Source organism: Rhinolophus ferrumequinum, chromosome 11 (genome assembly GCF_004115265.2).
Source record: "Rhinolophus ferrumequinum isolate MPI-CBG mRhiFer1 chromosome 11, mRhiFer1_v1.p, whole genome shotgun sequence".
In the NCBI taxonomy this organism is placed as follows: Eukaryota; Metazoa; Chordata; class Mammalia; order Chiroptera; family Rhinolophidae; genus Rhinolophus; species Rhinolophus ferrumequinum.
The window spans coordinates 38535895-38556692 of record NC_046294.1 but is presented as its reverse complement, the minus strand read 5'-3'; the positions used below and the strand labels follow the sequence as shown (position 1 = coordinate 38556692).

Sequence of the window (20798 nt, the reverse complement as noted above, 5' to 3'; positions counted from 1 at the left end):
AATTTTATCTCTTTGATCATAGTGACTATTGGATGAGGAAGTAGCCAGAAAGCATGCTGGGAAGAGAGGGGCAGGAAAAAACTAGTGTGGGACTAAGAAGTTACCATCGTATAAAGGAAACAAATACCAAGACCATCACTGATTATCAAAAGGATTGTGTGTTGCTTTTTATGCTCTCTTCCTTTATACTTAATCTAACCACAAGGACAAGCTTTGTAAACTGTCTTCGACAGAAGAGCCTTATTGGTAAGGAAATAGCATCGCCCCCTGACACTGGTTGAAAATCTTTTGTAGAGTGTGAGAAGAGTGATGATTTATCATTTTTCTTGTTTATTTTTAGTGACTAGGTGTGATTTTGGATTTATGTTTCCCTTTTTGTGGTGATAGATATTTTGAAAGTTAATATAGCTTATTTTAGTGAATTTATTATGACTTTCCTTTTGATTTCTCAATCACAAATTGCATAATTAATAAAATATTCTGTATAGAGATCAGTTTTATTCTCACCTTCTCAGTTCCTCTCTCAAACTTTAAACTATTTTAGATATCTGTAATATAGATGGCTTCATTTTGTTTTTACATACATTTGTTTATTTATTTCTGGTTTGTAACTAAGTGAATTTTATTTTTTTTCAGATGATTCTTTGGGATTGGGACTTAAAGCAATGGTATAAACCTCATTACCAGGTAAATATGTGATATCACTAATAATATCTGTAATGCAACTTGACGTGTAAATTAAAGTTACATTCACAAGATTGCTGTTATAAGATTTTCTTTAACCTGAGCTAAAATAGCCAGAACTTTCACTTAGGTAGATTAAAAAAAAATTAATTGTAAGGGAAAAGAAAATGATAAGACACCAAACATATTTCTATATTAAGCAGGAGATTTTTTTCCCCTTAATTGAGAGCAACTGATCCACACGGGGCGGGGGGGAAGATTAAAGGCTATATATGACAAAAAGCAAGCCAATTGGCAAAATGTTTTGTTGGGGAAGCAAAAACAGTCTGCTCACAGGTTTTGGTAAACTTTTTACTGAACTATACACACAGAAAAGTTCACAGCTCAGTGAATTTTCACAGACTAAACATCCCATATGCCTAGTACCCATATCAAGAAACAACGTGTTACCAGCATCCCAGAAGCCTCGTTTCAAGACCATTCTAGTTATTACTCATATCTCTAAAGATAATCTCTCCTAACTTCAAGCAATTAGTTTAGCTTATTTATAAACTTTATCATATGTATTTTTCTATTATGCTTCTTGCAAAATTTTACCTGTGAGATTAATGCATTATTGCACATAACAGCAATTCATTCATTTTTATTCTATTTAGTATTTCATTAAATAAATATATTACAATGTATTCATCCATTCTATAGTAGATGGACATTCATTTTCAGTTTTTTTGGCTATTGAAAGTAATGCTGCTGGGACATCCCTGATGTCTTTTGTTGGGTATATATCTTAGAGTGGATTGCTAGGTCACAGGATGCACACCTATGTTCAGTTTTAGTAGATGGCATCAGGGAATTTTCCAAAGAAGTTGTATCAATTGGTACCCAACCACCAGCAGCGTATGAGAGTTTTAGTTGCTCCACGTCCTTGCCAACACTTGGTAATATCTGTTTTAAATCATTCTGGTAGTTGTGGAATAGTATCTCATTGTGGTTTTAATATTTGCATTTCACCGATAACTCATCAGGTTGATGATGTTTTCATGTGTTAATTGGCTACCCAGATATCCTCTAGTCAGGTCTTTTAACCATTTTTCTACTGATTATCTACCTTTTAGTTAGCAATCAGTAGGAATTTTTTATTAATTTTGGACCTGAATATATACATGCATATATATTATCCCAGTATTTCCATCTGTGGCTTATCATGATGTCTTTTGAGGAAAATATCACTGAAGTTTTCTGTAGGTATACCCTTTATCAGATGAAGGAAGTTTCATTCTAATCCTGGTGTACTAAGGACTTTCCTCCCTTTTCAGTCATGAATCAGTGTAGAATTTTTATGTTCCCTGTACAATGCTATTTTACCACTTTTATACCTTTACTTATACTTCTTGAAGAATGAGCTCCCCAAATACGTTTGTGTTTACTTTTAATGTAAAACATCATTTCCCCCTAATCTTTATAAATAAAGTCCTACCAAATGCTCAGCTTAAATGCTACCCCTTCCATAAAGTTTCTGTTAATTATTCAGATTAAAGTTATCTATATCTCCTTTGAACTCTGATACAATTTTATCTTTGTCTGACTACTTTCCATAACGTTATTTATTGCACTTTACCTACATAAACTCTACATTGTTTTATGTACTCTGCATGTATTATCAGTTTTAATTCTCCCTGCTTCTCTGTGTTAAGTACAACTAGGAACTCTAGGAATAATGCATGAGGCAACCAAAGGAGAATTCTGAAACTTGGAAAGAAGAGGGAGGGTGGAGTAGTTCAGGGACCCCAGTAATGGAGGAACAACATCCATCCCACAGCAAAAGGTGACCCAGGCCCTGACTCTCAACCTATTAGAATGTGATGCAGGCAGGCTCATTTCTTCCCTGAGATTCAATGAGTATCCTGCTGGCAATACCAAGTGAGTCTGGTGGCTCCAGCGAGGGAGAAGTCATCAGGAACTCCACTGACAATAAGTGGCCAAGGGAAGTACAGTCATGCCCCACTGAACAGCGGGGATATTTTCTGAAAAGGGTATTGTTAAGCGACTTTGTCACTATACAAAAATCAGAGTGGACTTACGCAAACCTAGATGATATAGCCTATATTGTATACCGCCATTGTATATGCTGTTCATCGTTGATTGAAACATCGTTATGAGGTGCATGACTACTCTTATTCCCTGCTGGGAATGAGACCCCTTCCCCCAGTGAGAGACACTCAGTGGCCAGGGGCCAGCACAGGGGACACCACTACAACAAGTGCTTAAGCCAGAAAGTGCTCTTTGTCCCTGTGGCCTATAGACTCCCTTTTCCACCTGGAGGTACCAGGTGGCCCAACCTGAGGAAGTTCTCCCTCCTTCCTCCCACTGCCCCTCACCAACAGAGGTATCAGTGGGAACCCTAGTGGCACCAGGAGGGGAAAAAAATCCAGGCAACTGAAGTACCACTGTGAATGTCTGAAAATTAGATTGTCTTTAGAACACAGCCTGGAAAAATAGACTAGGACCTATGTGCTAAATCTAAACAAGGAGATATAGAAAATTTAAATAGGACCAGAGTCTTCTAGCGTAATAGCCCAAATGCTGATGATAAAATTAAAAAGTCACGTGTCATACCAAGAACCAGGAAAATCACAACTTGAATGAGAAAAGACAATCAATGTTACCCGCAAGATGAATCAGATTTGGAATTATCTGAGAAAGAAATTTAAAGCAGCCATCATAAAAATGTAACAATCAATTACAAATTCTCTGGAAACAAATTAATGACATGAGAAAACTCAGCAAAGAAATAGAAGTTATAAAAAAAGAAACAAATGGAAATTTTAAAACTGAAAAATACATTAATGGAAGTTAAAAACTTGCTGAATGGGCTCAACAGAAGAGTGGAGATGACAGAGAACAGATAGAATATGTGAATTTGAGTATAGAGCAATAGAATTTACCCAGCTTAAACAACAGAGAAAATACAAGGAAACAAAATGAACAGAGCCATAGGGACCTGAGTGACAATAACAAAAGATCCAACATTCATACCATCAGTGTCTGAGAAGGAGGGCAGAAAGACACTAGGTTTAAAAGAGTATTTGAAGAAATAATGGCTGAAAGCTTCCCAAATTTTGCAAAAGACATAATTCTGCAAATTCAAAGAGCTAAGTGTGTACCAAACAGAACCAACCTCCCCTCAAAAAACCTACTCAAGACATGCCATAATTAAACTTTTGAAAACTAAACACAAGGTGAAAGTAGCCAGAGAGAAATGACACTTTACCTATAGGGGAACACCAACTCACATAACAGCAGATTTCTCATTCGGGTGAAGGAAAATAGATGCTATTATATATAATACATGGAAGTATAGAGTTGACCAACCTTTGTGAGAGCAGGTTTATAGTAATGATCAAATTTTAACATGTTCATTTACTTTGGCTCAGTAATTCAAATTATTGGAAGCTATTTACCAGAGAAGTATGCTTAATTATCTACAGTGATATGTAGAGATATTTGTTTATAAACCTAGAAATAGCTGGGCTATGCCCCAATAATGGGGAATGTTTTAAAATAAAAACTAATACAAAATAATAGTTCACAAGTGAAAGAATAAAGAATTTCACAAAGAGCAAAGACATATTTAACTAATTAGTGGTCTAACTTTCATAATATTTTTCAATTCTAAAACGTGTTGAGGATACTTCATAAACAGTTTTATGGTGAAATCATGAAATACTATGAATAATTATGAATTCCAAATACACTCAAATGTAAATTCAAGGTTCAGTAAAGCAAAAGTAACATTTAATTCACTGTTCTGATTATCAGTGCACTTATTTCTTTGGGTAATTGAGTTGAACACAATATTTTCAAAACTGAAAAATCATATTATATGTATACATTAATGACATGTTTATTTTAAAATTTAAAAATATATTTCTACCCATTTTGGGGGGCCTGGCCTGAAGTTTTTGTTAACCATTCAGTTCAAAGTTTCAAGTATTTCCTTTGAACTCTGATACTATTTTTCCTGTATTTTTATCTCATCATTTTCTATAATATTAACAGTAACACTGTCATATATTGCACTGTAAATATATGCATCACACATTGCTTTATGTGCATTACATGTATTATCAGTTTTAATTCTCACATCAGTCCTTAATGAGGTAGGTGCTAGTATCCAGATTTTACAGTGAAGAAACTAAAAGGTTCAAATGTTAAATGATTGCTCAAAGTCACATACCACCGTAGTTAGGGTTAAAAGTCTAGATTTCAAGCTCATAACTTTGCAATAAAGCCTGTCACTATGCTAGGCTGCCTCTTAAGTGAGTAAGGTAAATGAAGGAAATGCTGTATATGTTTAAAAGAAATTTTGACATAAAGAAAAGGGAATCATCAATAAATTAATGAAATGTAGAAATTATAGATTTCGAAATAGAAACAAATTTAGTTTATGATAGATACAAAGTCAGTAATGAATACTGTTAAATATGATAAAGTAATGATAAATATAGAAAAATTGAAAATTCACACTATCTGCTACATACATCAACATCAAAAGTGAGAATTATACCATTTGTTATATCATTTATGTTATGTCCAAATAAATGAAAATTAATATTTAATAGGATTCAATTATTTAGATATTGTTACATAGACCTTGATTTAAAACAGAGTAAGTTTGAGTTTTCTGTGTAACAAATATGTAATTTTACTTTTTTTTTTCCTTCCTTTTCTAGAATTCTGGAGGTGGAAGTGGAGTTGATCTCTCAGTGCTAAATGAGGCTCGCAATATGGTGTCAGATCTTCTGATTGATCCAACCCTCCCCCCACAAGTCATTTCTTCATTACGGAGTATCAGTAGCTTGATGGGTGCTTTCTCGGGTTCCTGTAGACCAAAGATTAATCGTCTCACACCGTTTCCTGGATTTTACCCCTACTTGGAAGTAGAGGACCCAGCTGAGAAAGGAGATCGAAAACTTCACAAGGTCAAAATACAGTAATCAGCCAGCCCTATTTCTCACATTTGATATTTTCAAATTTAAACTGCTCTTTTAAATCTTAGATAAACTAGAATTTCTTTTTAAAGGATCCAGCTTCATTTACAATACAGTGACCTGCTAGGGCTTTAGAGGTAGTTACAATCTCAGATAATTCAAAACGAGTATTCAGTTTTTATCCTAAATGACATTGCTGTAATTAGCAGTTATAACTGCATCAGTAACAACTATTTATTGTTGTTGTTTTTGTTTTTAAGAAGTAGAGAACAACAAGCAAATTTAATTACAGGCTTGTACAACAAACTAGTAGTCAAATCATAATAATAAGTTTTTTTCTTTAGAATACAGGAATTGTTCTTGTCGAACCAAGAAATGATCATTATAATATTCATTTTATGAATTACATAGCATTATGTATTTTAAATTGATTTTCACTTTCTCTGGAACTCTTATTCCTTCTGCCCCTGTCCCCCGCCCCCCCTTTTACCTTCTGGAGATTGCTATAGCCCAATAGGCATTCCTTTTTCCATCATTAGATATGGGATTAATTTCTCTTTAAATATCAATGCTTTGAAATATGATTTCCTTTAGAAAATAATAATGTTCTAAATAGGCATATATTATGCTTGTCCAGAGTGCTTTTAATTGTTTTATTTGACTATAATATCTTTACCAATTGCTAAAATCATAAAACTTTAAAAATAGAAACATATTGGAGATTATTCTAGTTTACTTTATTCTATGGGTAAAGAAACTAATGAAAAAAGATACAACTCAAATCAGTTCATTTAGTTCACTCATAATAGTGTATATAGAACTTAGAAAAAGTTAAATGTAGTTTTTGGAGGGATTCTGATCATCAGTTAATTTCAGTTTGTTCTCAGCATTAGGGTATAGAAATGCTGAAAAATTAAACAAGCATGATTAGGGCAAAAATTTGATAATTATTGATCACAAATCTAGATAATAGGTAGTTTTGTGATGCTTTTATTTTTGAAAAGTATATACAGTAGCACCTGCATTAGTCAAAAACCAATTAACAACAGTGCTTAGTTATATGGCTTTTTTTTAGGACCCTGCCTATGAGAAAGAGGTTAATCACAAGCATCAAAAAAGGATAGCAATAAATACACCAAAAACATAATTAATGTATTCCTGAGTTAGTTTTCACTTGATATATTGCTCTTCCTTTGTGCTTTCCATTGACATTTGATGTTTAGAATAGTAATTTTTAAAAATAGTTAATTCTTAAAAGTATTAATCATAAAAATCATTGATAGTATTATTGGTCCTATGCTTACTGTGTAGAAAAGTATACTAGTACATTTTAGAAACATTTTACACAATATTAAACAGGATGTCTACACACTTCATTTCCTGAACATTCTAATTAATCAGACTTATTTTTAGTACTAGAATCTACTGATAGAAGTCAACTAAGAACCAGGAAATAACCCTTATTTCTTAGTGTTCTTTAAACTTCTTATTTGAATTTTGTATCTAATTTGTCTCTGTTTTTGGAAAAGAATACATAAGAAGCCTAAGGATACTTCAGAAAAGAACAACAGCATTTATGAAAAAATAATTAGTAAGGAAAAGGGAGTTTGAACAGATAATTTAATGTAAAATGTACCATCTTTCCCCGAAAATAAGACCTAAATGGAAAATAAGCCCTAGCATGATTTTTCAGGAGGACATCCCCTGAACATAAGCCGTAATGTGTCTTTTGGAGCAAAAATTAATGTAAGACCCGGTCTTATTTTTGGGGAAACATGGTATGTGTTTAGAACGAAGAGAGATTATGTGGCCCTAAGGTATAGCCAGAAAGGATTACATTAAAAAAAAATCACAAACTTTTTCACTATAAGTCCAAGTAGCCGTGAACCTTTACAAAATCACATCCTTGGGAAAACTGAAATATAAGAGATATTTATCTTTCTGAGATGGTTTCAATGTCTGTTGATAGGGGGAATTCATAAGAAGCAAATACTGTTTTCTGTAAATTTCAGTAAAACACCTATTCACACAGGTTAAAAATAGAATGCTAAAGGTGTTCTGGATTTAATTTAATCATTGATTCAAAAAGTGCCTCCAAGTCCTGCAGTTTCTCCAGATTAACCTCTATGTACAGTAACACTGTACTGAAAATATAAAAAGTTCAGGATATAGGGCTGATAGTCCCTGATCCTAAGGTAAATCTTTCATTATCTACTTTTTAAATTTCAGTAGTTTATTTCTTATGAAACTAGGAGTAAAATGTGCAAAAGAACAGAAATCTAGTTACATTGTAGGGATTTCAGAAATAATTTTTTTAGTAGAAGAAAGATAAGTAGAAAACAGTATAGAATGTGGAGTTTGGAGTAAAATTGACATTTTTAGAATAGAATGTCCTGTTTCTCCTGTACGTGTTAAAAATATACTTTGTATTGATAGATTTAATGCCATCTTTAATAATAGATATACAGCATATTAAAGGGTGACAATTTTAACTATTGTTAAATTATTCCACAGGGACTAAACAGTAGGAATAGTTTACCAACTCCACAGCTGAGAAGGAGCTCAGGAACTTCAAGTCTGCCACCTACTGAACATTCTCCTTCAAGGTGGGAACGCAATAATGGCAGAAGGCCTCACCAAGAATTTGGCATTTCAAGGTAAAATCCCCAGAGCCCTTTAAAGAAACCTGAATGTGATACACAGTTTGAAATAGTTCTAAAAGCAGAAAGGAACAGTTGAACTATTTTATGTACAGGACAGCATGAGTAGTAGTAACACGGCGTAACAGAGACGCTGATTCTTAAAAAGAAGCTAACATGTCTTCTCCCAAGACGTAGGTAAGTGAGGTACAAAGCATGCTGGGGCCTTAGAACATGAATCAGGGAGGCCATTGAAGGAAGCTAGGATCAGTTTAGGACAGGGTACGAAAACCCTTTTAAATTGGTAGAGGTGGCCTTTACAGGAGCAGTCCCCACCAGTCCATGCATATCCTCCAAGGTAGGTCAGCAGAGTTACTTGACTTGCACAAGGAGAAGCATGTGCTCAGGATTCGTCTCAGATGTTAGGTGTCTATGAAAGCCATCAGTAACTACAACTAAATGAAGCAGGGAAAATGCCGGAGCTGAAATCTTCTGAATATAAATAGACCCATTTACCCTGATAACAAAAGATTCACTACTTTGTCTTTTAAAAGCCAGGAGAGATAGTGATCCCTTTTGCGAGTTATAAGCTTCTATTTAGTCAGTTATCTAACTATATTAATAAACTTAGAATTAGCATACATTTCCTGTTAAACCACTGTATACTGTTATTATGGAGCATGTGTTGTACTTTGTTTAGCTCGAGCTGTATAGTTACACATTTGAAACACTAGGTGGCAGGATTAGATCATAGCTATTTACCTGTTAAAATTTATGTTCGCATTTATATATAAGAAATATTAGATAATTATAATTTTCCAGATTCTTTTGTAAGTTAGTAATTTGAATCTTCTGTAATACATTCAAATAGATGGACTCCTTTTTCATTATAAAAATTTTAGTGAAATGAAATGTAAAACAGGAATGAAGTATGAAGAATACAGTACAGTAAAATGAGCTTTGGTCCAAAGCTTGACCAGAGCCCAAGTATGACAGTTTTGTTTGTTTGTTTGTTTGTTTGTTTGTTTTTTAATGGAAGTAGGATATAGGGAATTGAATGATGTTAGGAACTAAAAATATGACAGATATTTCTTAACCATGGAAAACATCATCTTGAGACTATTATTAGGTTTAAGAAAGAATGATGAAAATAATTCTGTTTTTTAATCTTTCTATCACACTGATGTGACAGCCACACATTTGGAATTAAAGAAATGTTCGATACATTAACTTGTCATTTTTATCCTGTTGTCTCAAATGAGTGATAATAAAATAGAAACACGGTCCAAAGAAAACTAATCTTTAACTCTGAAAAGTCTGCTTATAAAAGTATATAAGGGCAGATGTGATATATTCACTTAACTCTCATTAAAACAAAACTATATGCCTCATAAAAGACTTAGAAATTTGGAGAATAAAGTAATTAGTGGTATTATGTAACATTTACTTTAAAGAGATAAGGCTAGAAGTAATTTTTTCTAGTGTGCAGAAGCTGGAGCTTCAATAATAAATTCTAAGTGCACTTTGAATATAGAATAAGATGGGGATCTATGAAGCATTTACAACCACTATTCCTTTTGAAATTCAAGTTGCTAGGTCAGTGCTGTCCAGTAGAAATTTTTGTGATGATGGGAATAGTTTATATCTGTACTGTCCAGTATGGTAGTCCCTAGCTACATGTGGCTATTGGTCACTTGAAATGTGTCTAGTATGACTAAGGAACTGAATTTAAATTTGATTTAATTTTAATTAATTAAAGTATAAAGAGCCATATGTGAATACATACCATATAGACATGTATGACAACCATATTAGACAGTTTAGCTATAGATTTTTAATGTATGGTGATATTTTCTTTAGCACAAAACTAATAGACGTGTGCCTCTGGAATCATGAGGCATTCACTTTGATTTTATTCGAGTACTCCAGAATTGAGATCTCATATCCCAGATCTTTGAGTCTTGATTAGAATGCAACTTTGGATTCTGATCATAGCTTCTCTGACTGATTTTAAATGAGCCTGACTATGCTTTCAACATGGTTTCAATATTGAACCTCTCATTCCCTGAAACTATGTCTGAAACCAAATTTTTCATCCCTCCACCTGCTTTTCTATCTGTTAGTTCTGGCTTTATATCCTGGCACAATGCTGCTATTCTCTAGTTATCCTCAAATTTGCTTACAAAATTGATTTACCTAGAAAACCTGGTGTTATCTTTGCATCCTGTTACCTTATTCTATTAATCAGTTGTCAAGTCTATCTCTGAGTCTCTTTTCCTCTCCATTCCTTGTTCTCCTTCATCACTTGCCTATACTGTTTCATGCTTTCATTATTCCTTACCTGGGCTATTGAATTATCCTCTTCATTGGCCTTCCCACTTACATCCTTCACAACCTGTTCCATCTTCTAACCTTCCACCAGAAGTCTTCCTTAAACAAAACTTTGATTACATTGTTTTTCTAGTCATGAAGTTTTTGGATCCTTTACTAATATCTGTAGAATAGTACCCAAATTCCTAGCCTGGGATTTGCAGCCCTGTTAGTCCCTCATGACGAAGCTGAACTCTTACTTGGAAAATTAAACGGACTAAAAGAGATGAGCAGTACTGCACAGAATGAGAATAGAAAAGTGACTTGGAAAGCTCTTTAGGTGAAAACAGTCTGAATCTCTGAATCTCCACACCTTTTCTTGCCTCTTTTATGGCACTTTTCACTTTCTACCTTGTGTTAGGAGGTATTACTACTCTTCTGAACCCTGCTTGGTTATGATGAAGAGTTTGGGATTGCATTGAAATGACTCTGAAAATAAGCAACTGTTAACAAGCATTCTTCAGGGGCTTGGTGTTCATACTGGGTTATGACAGTTGATACTGCCTTCTGCTTCAGTTTCAGACCTAGGGTGAAGTTTCTCTGGTCAGGAAGTTTCAGGAAAAGTTGAATAATGCTTTTATAGGTTAGCTGATAATTGAACTACCCATCTCTGAACTCCAGTGTTCATATTTATGGCTAAAAATAGTGGCCAAACTACTGTCCTTGGACGCGCAGCTAGGAACAGACCCTTCCTGTGGACAAACAGAGCACATATTCAGTGCCCACAGCTCACTCCCTTTGAACAGTTTCCCTGAGGAAAAATAGGCAAATTGTATTCCAAAACAATAGTTACTTCTACACTAAAGAGACTTACTCTTAACCTATTCTGATTCATCATTCATCTCCATAACAGCTCTGTAATTAAATCTAATAACTTGTTGCCTGGCAAGAGTATGTCCCCTAAGTAATGTACTTGGGGATTAGCTTCTCAATTCTGTGACTCATAATTTAGTAGAGATTTATACCAATGTCTAGACGCTATTTGAACTACAGAAAGTGGCTATTTGAACCCACTCAGTTTCTTAAAAGAATAGTTCTGTAAATCTAGACATCATATAGCCAACAAGTTTATACTGAGGTGATACAGACTATGTCAAGGTAATTTGTCCTGATTGTCTAGAAATCAACCCTTAACATATGGCTTAACTCCGTGACCATAACTTTCGATATCTCTTATAATGTTTGTGCATTTGGATTGAAGATTGATCCCAAGTCTGATTTTAATCACCCTCCTACCCACTGTTAGTAATCATTAGGGCTTCTAGCCTGTCTTATTCTCTACTTTCTTCAGTATTGTTTTATGTAATCTCACTGGCGTGCATACTTATCTGGTTCTAGGCGAGGAATTAATGAGATGTTCTAGAACTGAGCTAAAAACTTATAACTTGACCTGCACCTCTCAGTTCTAAACAACTGAATGTATGATGATACTTCAATTATTAGAAGACCTTGGCTCAGGTAGAAGACTATGGAGGAGTGCTGAAAATAAAAAATTCCTATCTTTGTTTTGAATATTAACCAGGGGGTAGGCTTTGGTAGCGTACATAGATTTTTCTGTTTGAATATTGCCCAAGGTTGTATTCTTACTCTTCTTTCCCAGTCTCTCCCACTCCACGTGTAGGCAGCGAATACTTAAATACAAAGAATGACTGAACATTCATAGGGAGATGAGTTTATTGGGTGTTACTATTTGCATATTGCCTCTTTTTATAAAACTGTCAAATTATTGATTATCACTACTGGCTTGAGGAAAAAAAATATTATAGAATCTAAAGGCTAGATGTTACCTCAGAAGTCCTTTATTGTAAATCTCTAATTTTACAGACGGAGAAACACACACAAAAAATTGTGTTACGGAAAGAGCATACACTTTAGAGTCAAAGAAATTGGAACTTGCACATTAGTTATGTGAATTTAGGGACATTACTCAGCCTCTTGAAGTTTCTTTACCTATAAAATAGGGAACTAACAGATGAAGTATGCAAAGTACCTAAAATAATGGGTGCTATATAATCAATACTCAAAATATCACCGCTATTATTATAATTTTTGTTAATACCAGTAAGGAAGTTTCAACGAAGCTGTTGCCATCTGGTTTTGCATGCCTTCTCTTTGTAATACAGAATTTTTTTTCTCCCATGGCAATATAGAACAAGCTAAATTTCTAGAAAAAGGAGAGCCTCAAAGCAAGAGTTAGCAAAAGAAAGAGTGTATTCACTCAAAATTGGGGAGCAGAAAAGATCTATTTTCTAGAAAAGTGAGAATAGGAACCTAAAGAGATCGTTCATTTATTCCACAAACATCTGTTGAACACCCTTATTAGGCACTGTGAATGTAGAGATGTCTTATAGTCTCTAAAGGAATTCACAAATGAGTAAAGGGGAAGAATCTATAAGCACTGAAATTATAATTCACTGTAGGTAAAGATTATTATAGAGACATGAACCAAAATCTTTTAGGTCACAGCAAAATGGGTCTCCCTTGAGTAATGGGGTGTGGAAGTGCAGAAAAGATGGAGTTCGGGAGGAGCTTGAGAACCTAGTCTACACTAATAAATACTGAGTGAAAAAGAGAGAATCTAAATTTGTCCTTAAGCCTGTGGCAAAGTGCCCACATCAGGAGTTGACTAACAGAAAAAAACAGGTTAGTGAATATCTAATAACAGAAGGTAACATTTCTGTTGTACTTGCTGCTATATGCATGGCACTGGACCAGAAGCTTTCAAATATATAATCTTTAACTTCATTTTAGGTATGACACTGGTATGATTACCTACCTAATATTTAATTTCTTCATAAGAGCCCAAAAACCTATGATAAATATTTCAGTTACGAGAAATGACTGACTTAATAGGTCAGTCATGACCTATTAATGACTGACTCAATATCTATGAAGAGAGGGAACAGAAAATACTGAAAAAGTACTATTTTAGGCCAGTGATTCTCTGTGAAGCCCCTAGACCCAGCAACATCAGCATCACCTAAGAACTTGTTTAAAATGCAGGTCATCTGACCCTAACCCAGGCTGAGAAATTCTGGGGGTAGGACTAGCAATCTGTGCTTTAAGAAGCCCTCCAGGTGACAGATAACTTGCTTTATGCCAGGGTTTGGCAAACTGTATAGTCTATGGACCTAATGTGGTCCACAGCCTGTTTTTGTAAATAAAATTATATTGAAACACGGTCATACTTATTTATTATTGTTTATGGCTGCTTTTGTGCTACCATGGCAGAGTTGAGTAGTTGCAACAAGAGACCTTATGGTCTGCAAAGCCAAAAGTATTTATTACTATTTGGTCCTTTACAGAAAAAGTTTTCTGACTCCTGCTTTAGGGCTTCGGCACTAGAGAGATGTCTAACCTCTGAATATAAAAGCAGATATTTGCTAACTGAATTGAAGACAATGAAGAAAAATGAGGAACTTTACTAGTTTTAAAATTCTCAACCTGTTCTCTTTCTGTTTTAGTCAAGGAAGCTATCTAAATGGGCCTTTTACTTCAAATCTGCTGACAATGCCGAAGCAAAGGTCATCTTCTATATCGCTAACTCACCATATAGGTCTAAGAAGAGCTGGTAAGAAATCATTATTTATGATTTAAATGTGGGAGGTTTCAAAGTATATGGTATTGCAAAGTTTTTTTATTACATATTAATAGCTTGTTTTGAATACCATTTTATGTGTTGTAAGTTAACATTACTAAGCAGTTTGGGTTGGCTATTAGTTAACCATTTGCTTATTCATTCAGTAAACACTTTTTGAACATCTGCATACCAGGAACTCCATTAGACAGTAAGGATTCAGGGAAAAATACATAGCAGTATTTAACCTTAATAGTTGCAGATCCAGATTCACATATCCAGAACAAGGGAAAATCCCTAAAAAAAAGAGTATTCTTCTGTAGCATGGAAATGGTGTAGGAAAAAAAGTCTTAATGTGCGAGTAGAAAAATCCCTGACTATCTCCTCTTCAATCTATTTATTTATTTATTTGAGGTATAATTGACATATAACATTACATTAGTTTCAGGTACATGATATAATGGTTTGTATATATTGCAGAATGATCACAACAAATCTAACATCTGTCACTATACAGTTATAAATTTTTGTATTGTGATGAGAACTCTTAAGATCTACTCTCTTAGCAACTTTCAGATATGCAATACATTATTAACTAGACTCACCATGCTATACATTACATCCCCAGGACTTATTAGTTTAAAAACTAGGCGTGTGCCTTTGACCCCCTTCACCCATTTTGCTTTAAAACATTTTGGATGAAATATATTTTATAGATACAATATAGTAATAACAGAACATCCATGATATTCTGCTTTTAAACTACATTATGTGTGGTATTGGGCAATGGGATATATAGTCACAAAATTCTTTCATACACAATGTTTGGCACACAGTAAAAACTATGAAATGTGAAGTATTAGGAAAGTGTTTGATAAGTAAGAAAAGTAGGCACAAGGAGATCTATAGGTGATTAGGTGATATTGATGTTGGATTTAACAAAGTCTTTAAAACCAATAAGGATAAGGATGTTTTAAAAGAAACAAGAAAGGATGGAGAAAAATGGATGGATAATTTTAACAGAGATCTGGAACACATAGACAAGAAGCAGTGGACACTGAGAAATGCAATTGATTACATTAAAAGCTTAGAGGATGGTTTAAGAACAGAGTGGACACAACAGAAAGCGAGAGTAGTGAACTTGAAGACAAAGAAATAGAAAATATCTAAACTGAACAGAGAGGGGGAAAAAAAAGGTAAATAACAGAAGACTTTTGGCTTCTGGTTTTGCTTGTAAGGAGCCTGGAAGTCACTACTTCATCCTAATGAGTAAAAGGCTGAACAGACTGAAAAATCAACAACTCTTCTAGGATCTGTAAGAAAGGTGAAGGTGAGGACACAGAGCAAACCTCTGCCCCCAGATGGGAGACACAGATAGGCAAATACAGGGATGAATGGCTTAGCAGAGCAGATTCACAAGGCGGAAACCTCAGTGAGAACTAGTGCCTGAACCCAGTGCTGGGGCAGGATAAATTGAACTGTAACTAGCAAATTACCAGAGGATCAGTGGGGACAACTCTGAGAGTTAAAAACTCCAGAGGCCCCTAGTCCTAGGGAGTCCCCACAATTCTGTGAGATTCACCTCCAAAAGCCTGGAGCAGGTTCCCACAATAAATATCAGAGAAAATGCTTCTGTCAGGGGGAGGGGAAAAGAAACCATTTTGAAATACACCAGAGCACTCCGTTCTTCTTAACAAGGCCTGCCCTTAGGAAAAGCTAGTTAACCAGAGCCTAACCTGCTGGGGTACTACTCAACTCCAATCAGCTCTGGCTGTCCTCTCCCACCAAAGGGAGGGAAGAAAAACAAACAAACAAACAAACAAACAAAAAAACCCTGAGAAACACTTTTGAAGTTCATACTCTAGAGTCACAGGGTCACTAAAAGTGAGACCAAATCATAGGACTACAGAACAAACACTTCCCCTCCCCCCACACTTCACAGCCATATTGTTAAAGGCCTATTTATAGCAGCTCCTTTTACTCTGTACATCATGTTTGGCTATCGAGAAAACAATTACAAGGCATACCAAAAGGCAAAAAAAAAAAAAAAAAACCAATTTGGAGAGACGGCGCAAACCATAAGAACCAGATATATTAGGGATTTTATAATTATCATACTGGGAATTTAAAACAACTACGATTAATACGCCAAGGGCTCCAATGGATAAAGTTGACAACATGCAAGAACAGATTGGCAATGAAAGAAGAGAGATGGAAATCCTAAAAATAAAAAAAAAATAAATGCTAGTGATCAAAAAACAGTAACAGAAATGAAGAATGCCTTTTTGATGGGTTTATGAGTAGGCTGGATGCAGCTGAGGAAAGAATCTCTGAGCTTGAGGCCCTATCAACAGAAATCTTCAGACTGAAAAAAAACCCAAAACAGAACAGAATATCCAAAGACTGTGGGACAACTGCAAAAGGAATATCAGAAGGAGAAGAACGAAAGAAACAAAATACTTGAAACAAGAATGACTGAGACTTTTCTCAAATTAATGTCAGATATCAAACCACAGATTCAGAAAACTCAAAGAACATCAAACAGAATAAATGCCAAAAACAATAGCTCGGTGTATCATTTTCAAATGATAAGAAATGAAAGATAAAGAAAATAATTCTTAAGCTAGAGGTGGGGAAAATCTTACCTCTAGAGAAACAAAGATAAAAATTATATCAAACTTTTCAGAAACCACGCAAGCAAGGACAGAGTGGCGTAAAATATTTAAAATATTGAGAGAGAGAAAAACTCACCAACCTAGAATTCAATACTCTTCAAAATTATTCTATAAAAGTGAAGGAGAAAAAGACTTGCTCATTGTCCAGACAAAAATTGAGGGAATTTGCTGCCAGTGGACATGACTTGCAAGAAATGTTAAAAGAAGTTCCTTAAAGAAAAGTTAAGTAATATAGGCCAGAAACTCAGATTTATATAAAGGAAGGGTACTGAAGAACATAAGTGAAAGTAAAATAAAAACTTTTATTTTTCTTGTTTTCATTTGATCTGATAACAAAGGCCTGGCCTTGTTCAGTTTGTGCAGAATGAGGGCAAAATGTATTTGCTGTATGTGTTTTAGGTATATATATGCTTATGTATGCTAATACATAAGTAAAATGACTAACATCAATGATACAAGAATGGAGAAATTAGCATTATTTTGTTATTATAAGGTACTAACACTACCCATGTGGTATAGTGTTATTTGAAAGTGGACTTGAGTTAGTTGTAAGTGTATATTGCAAACTCTAGGGCAACCACTAAAAAAAGTGGAAAAAGTAGTACAACTGATATCTAAAAAAATGAGAGAAAGAGGAATCATATATAAAATGCTCAATTAAAACCACAAAAGGCAAAAGAGGAGTGGGAAAGAATAGGAACAAAGAACTAGGACAACAAACAGAAAACAGTAGTAGATGTGGAAGGTATTAATCCAACTATGTCAATAATCACTTTGAATATCAGTGGTCTAGAGGAACCAATGAAAAGGCAGAGATTGTTAGAGTGGATCAAAAAAACATCACCTACCGATATGTTGTCTACAAGAAACCCACTTTAAATATACAGAAACATACAGATTAAAAGGAAATGGATAGAGAAAAATATATCATGCTAACGCTAATCAAAAGAAAGCAGGAATAGATATATTAGTTTCAGATAGAGCAGATTTCAAAGCAGTCTGATACCACAATGTGCAGTTTTCAACAAAAAATTATAAAACATGCAAAGAAAAAAATTTTTTTCTTTGGAAAAACAGCCAACAAAAAAATTTCCCTGTGGGGAAAATTGGATTTTGGATTTAGCAATGACCTTAAATCTCCTACTATACATATGTTTAAAAACTAGAGGAAACCATACCTAAAGTATTTAAGAAGAGTATGATACATAGCGGTGTCTTACCAAAAAGAATGTAAGAACTAGAAATTATAAAATAATTTTAATAATTATAAAATAATTGCCACTTCTACTCAATATTGGATTGGAGATTCTAGCCAAGACAGTTAGGTAAAAAGAAATAAAAGGAAAAAGTTATTGCAGGTGACATGATCGTGTATTTATAAAATCCTAAGAAATTCATTAATACCTATTACAACCAATAACAAGTTCATTAGTGTGACAGCATACAAGATCTGTATGCAAAAATTAATTGTATTTCTACATACTTGCAGTAAACAATGAAAAACAAATTAAGAAAACGATCCCATTTATAGCATCAAAAATATAATACTTTGTAATAAATTTAACAAAATAGTACAAAACCTATACACTGAAAACTATAAAACATTGTTGAAAAAAAGATCTTACTAAATGGAAAAGTACCCCATGTTTGTGGATCAGAAGACTTAATATTGATAAGATGGCAATACTCCCCTAATTGTTCTAGATTCAGTACAACTTTTATCAAAATCTGAGCTGGCTTCGCTGCAGAAATTGACAAGCTGATTCTAGATTTATGTAGAAATTCAAGGAATGCAGAATAGTTAAATAATCCTTAATAAAAAAGAAGAAAAAATTGGAGGACTCACACTTCCAAATTTTAAAACTTACTACCAAGCTGTAATAATCAAGATAGTGTGGTGCTAGCATAAGGATATTCCAACTCAATGGAATAGAACTGAGAATTCAGAAAAAAATCCTTACATGGTCAATTGATTTTCAGCAAGGGTACCAAGATAATTCCATGGGGAAGGAATAGTGTTTTTATCAAATGGTGTTAAACACATGAAAAAGAATAAATTTGGAATCCCACCTATCATCATAGTCAAAAATTAACTCAAAATACATCATAGACTCAAAGGTAGGAGTTGAACTATAAAACTTATAGAAGGAAACATAGGAGAAAATCTTGGTGACTTTGGGTTTTGAGTAAAGCGTTCTTAGATATGACACCAAAAGCACAGTCCATGAATGAAAAAACTTGATAATTGGAATTCATTAAAATTAAAAACATTTGTGCTTCACCAGACACCTAAAGAAAGTGAAAAGAATTCACAGGATGGGAGAAAATATTTGCAAATCATATATTGACAATGGACTTGTATCCAGAATATAGAAAGATGTTTTATAACTCAATACTAAAAGGACAAATGACTTCATTAAAAAATGGGCAGAAGATCTGAATAGATGTTTCTCCAAAGAAGATACACGAATGGCCTATAACTGCACGAAAAGATGCTGAGCATCATAAATCATTAGGAAAATGGAAATCAAAACCACAGTGAACTATGTCTTCACACCCATCTTGTCTACAATTAATTATAAAGACAGACAATAATAAGTGTTGATAAAAATGTTCAAAAGTGGGAAGACTCACACATTGCTGATGGAAAAGTAAAATGCTGCAGTCACTTTGGAAGACAATTTGGGAGTTCAGTACTTCAATAGAGAAATAAAATTGTGCTCTATTCATACATGCGCTTTTATAAGACATTGAAAATGAGTGAACTATAGTCACACAACTGCAGGGCAATATCATTTTTAAAAGTTGAGTAAAGTAAGCAAGACATGGAAGACTTATATACTGTCTGATTCAATTCATAAAGTTCAAAAAATAGGCAACACTAAATTGTTATGAGATGTGTGTGTGTATATATATATATATATATATATATATGTATGTATGTGTGTGTGTGTGTGCCATAAATATAAAGAAAGGCAAGAAAAATAATACTAGAAGTCAAAATAATGATTTCCTTTAATGAGAGGGGAAGGAGAGTTAGAGTATAGGGGTTTCTGATCTCTAGCCATGTTTTATGTCATAGCTTGAGAGATAAGCATTCCTGTTGTAACTTTTACGCACGTGCATTATTTCATAGTAAAGATTTAAAATAAAAATGATGGATCTATATTGTAAAGTCTTTCTTAAGGCTTGCTAAGTTTTTCTCTACCATTTTGTCCTCTCCTTGAAGCTTTTCTATGTTATGTCAAATTTCTACTCTTAAGATTATTTACCCTTTAGTCTTCTCAGAGAAACCTGTTTGTAAGGATTTGATGCCCACTGGTATAATTAGCAAAAAGCGCACTGAAAATTGGAACTTTTGTCTCCAATTAGTAACTCACCATTATGACTTTGACACGCACACTTCCCCTGTCTAGTGCTCAGTTTTTTCTTCTGAAATATTAAACTGTTTGATCAGATTATTTATAAAATCCCATCCAGCCCTAACATTATATAAAATTTATAGGAGCCTCTAAGCAAATTAATCTGATAGGACAGCAGAGGCAGCCCTGAGAAGAGTATGAGCTCCCAGTGTTTAACTGTGTTAACTAAATCAAGTTTCCTGGGGTTTTCTTGGTAGTTTTCCTCTTCACACGTAAAGTGAAAATGTGATTTAACTTACAGGGTTATTGTGAACATTAAATAACACATTGCATGGGTCAAGGTTCTCCAAAGAAACAGAACTAATGGGCTGTTGGGGTGGGTGGAGGAGAGGGAGGGAGAGGGAGAGAGAGAGAGAGAGAGAGAGAGAGAGAGAGAGAGAGAGAGAGAGAGAGAGAGAGAGAGAGAGAGAGAGAGAACATACAGAAACAAAGAGGGTAGG

The 20798-nt window shown here is 34.2% G+C and overlaps 1 protein-coding gene across 1 annotated transcript in view; it reads left to right on the top strand.

The window, feature by feature from the left end:
* The window catches only part of PDE3B (phosphodiesterase 3B), a 154494-nt gene that overhangs the window by 103887 nt on the left and 29809 nt on the right, over positions 1–20798 (top strand). Inside the window, exons 2-5 of the mRNA XM_033120694.1 lie at positions 637–687; positions 5418–5666; positions 8190–8332; positions 14149–14255. Of these exons, the coding sequence (XP_032976585.1) occupies positions 637–687; positions 5418–5666; positions 8190–8332; positions 14149–14255 (550 nt within the window). The remainder of the gene's footprint in view (positions 1–636; positions 688–5417; positions 5667–8189; positions 8333–14148; positions 14256–20798) is intronic.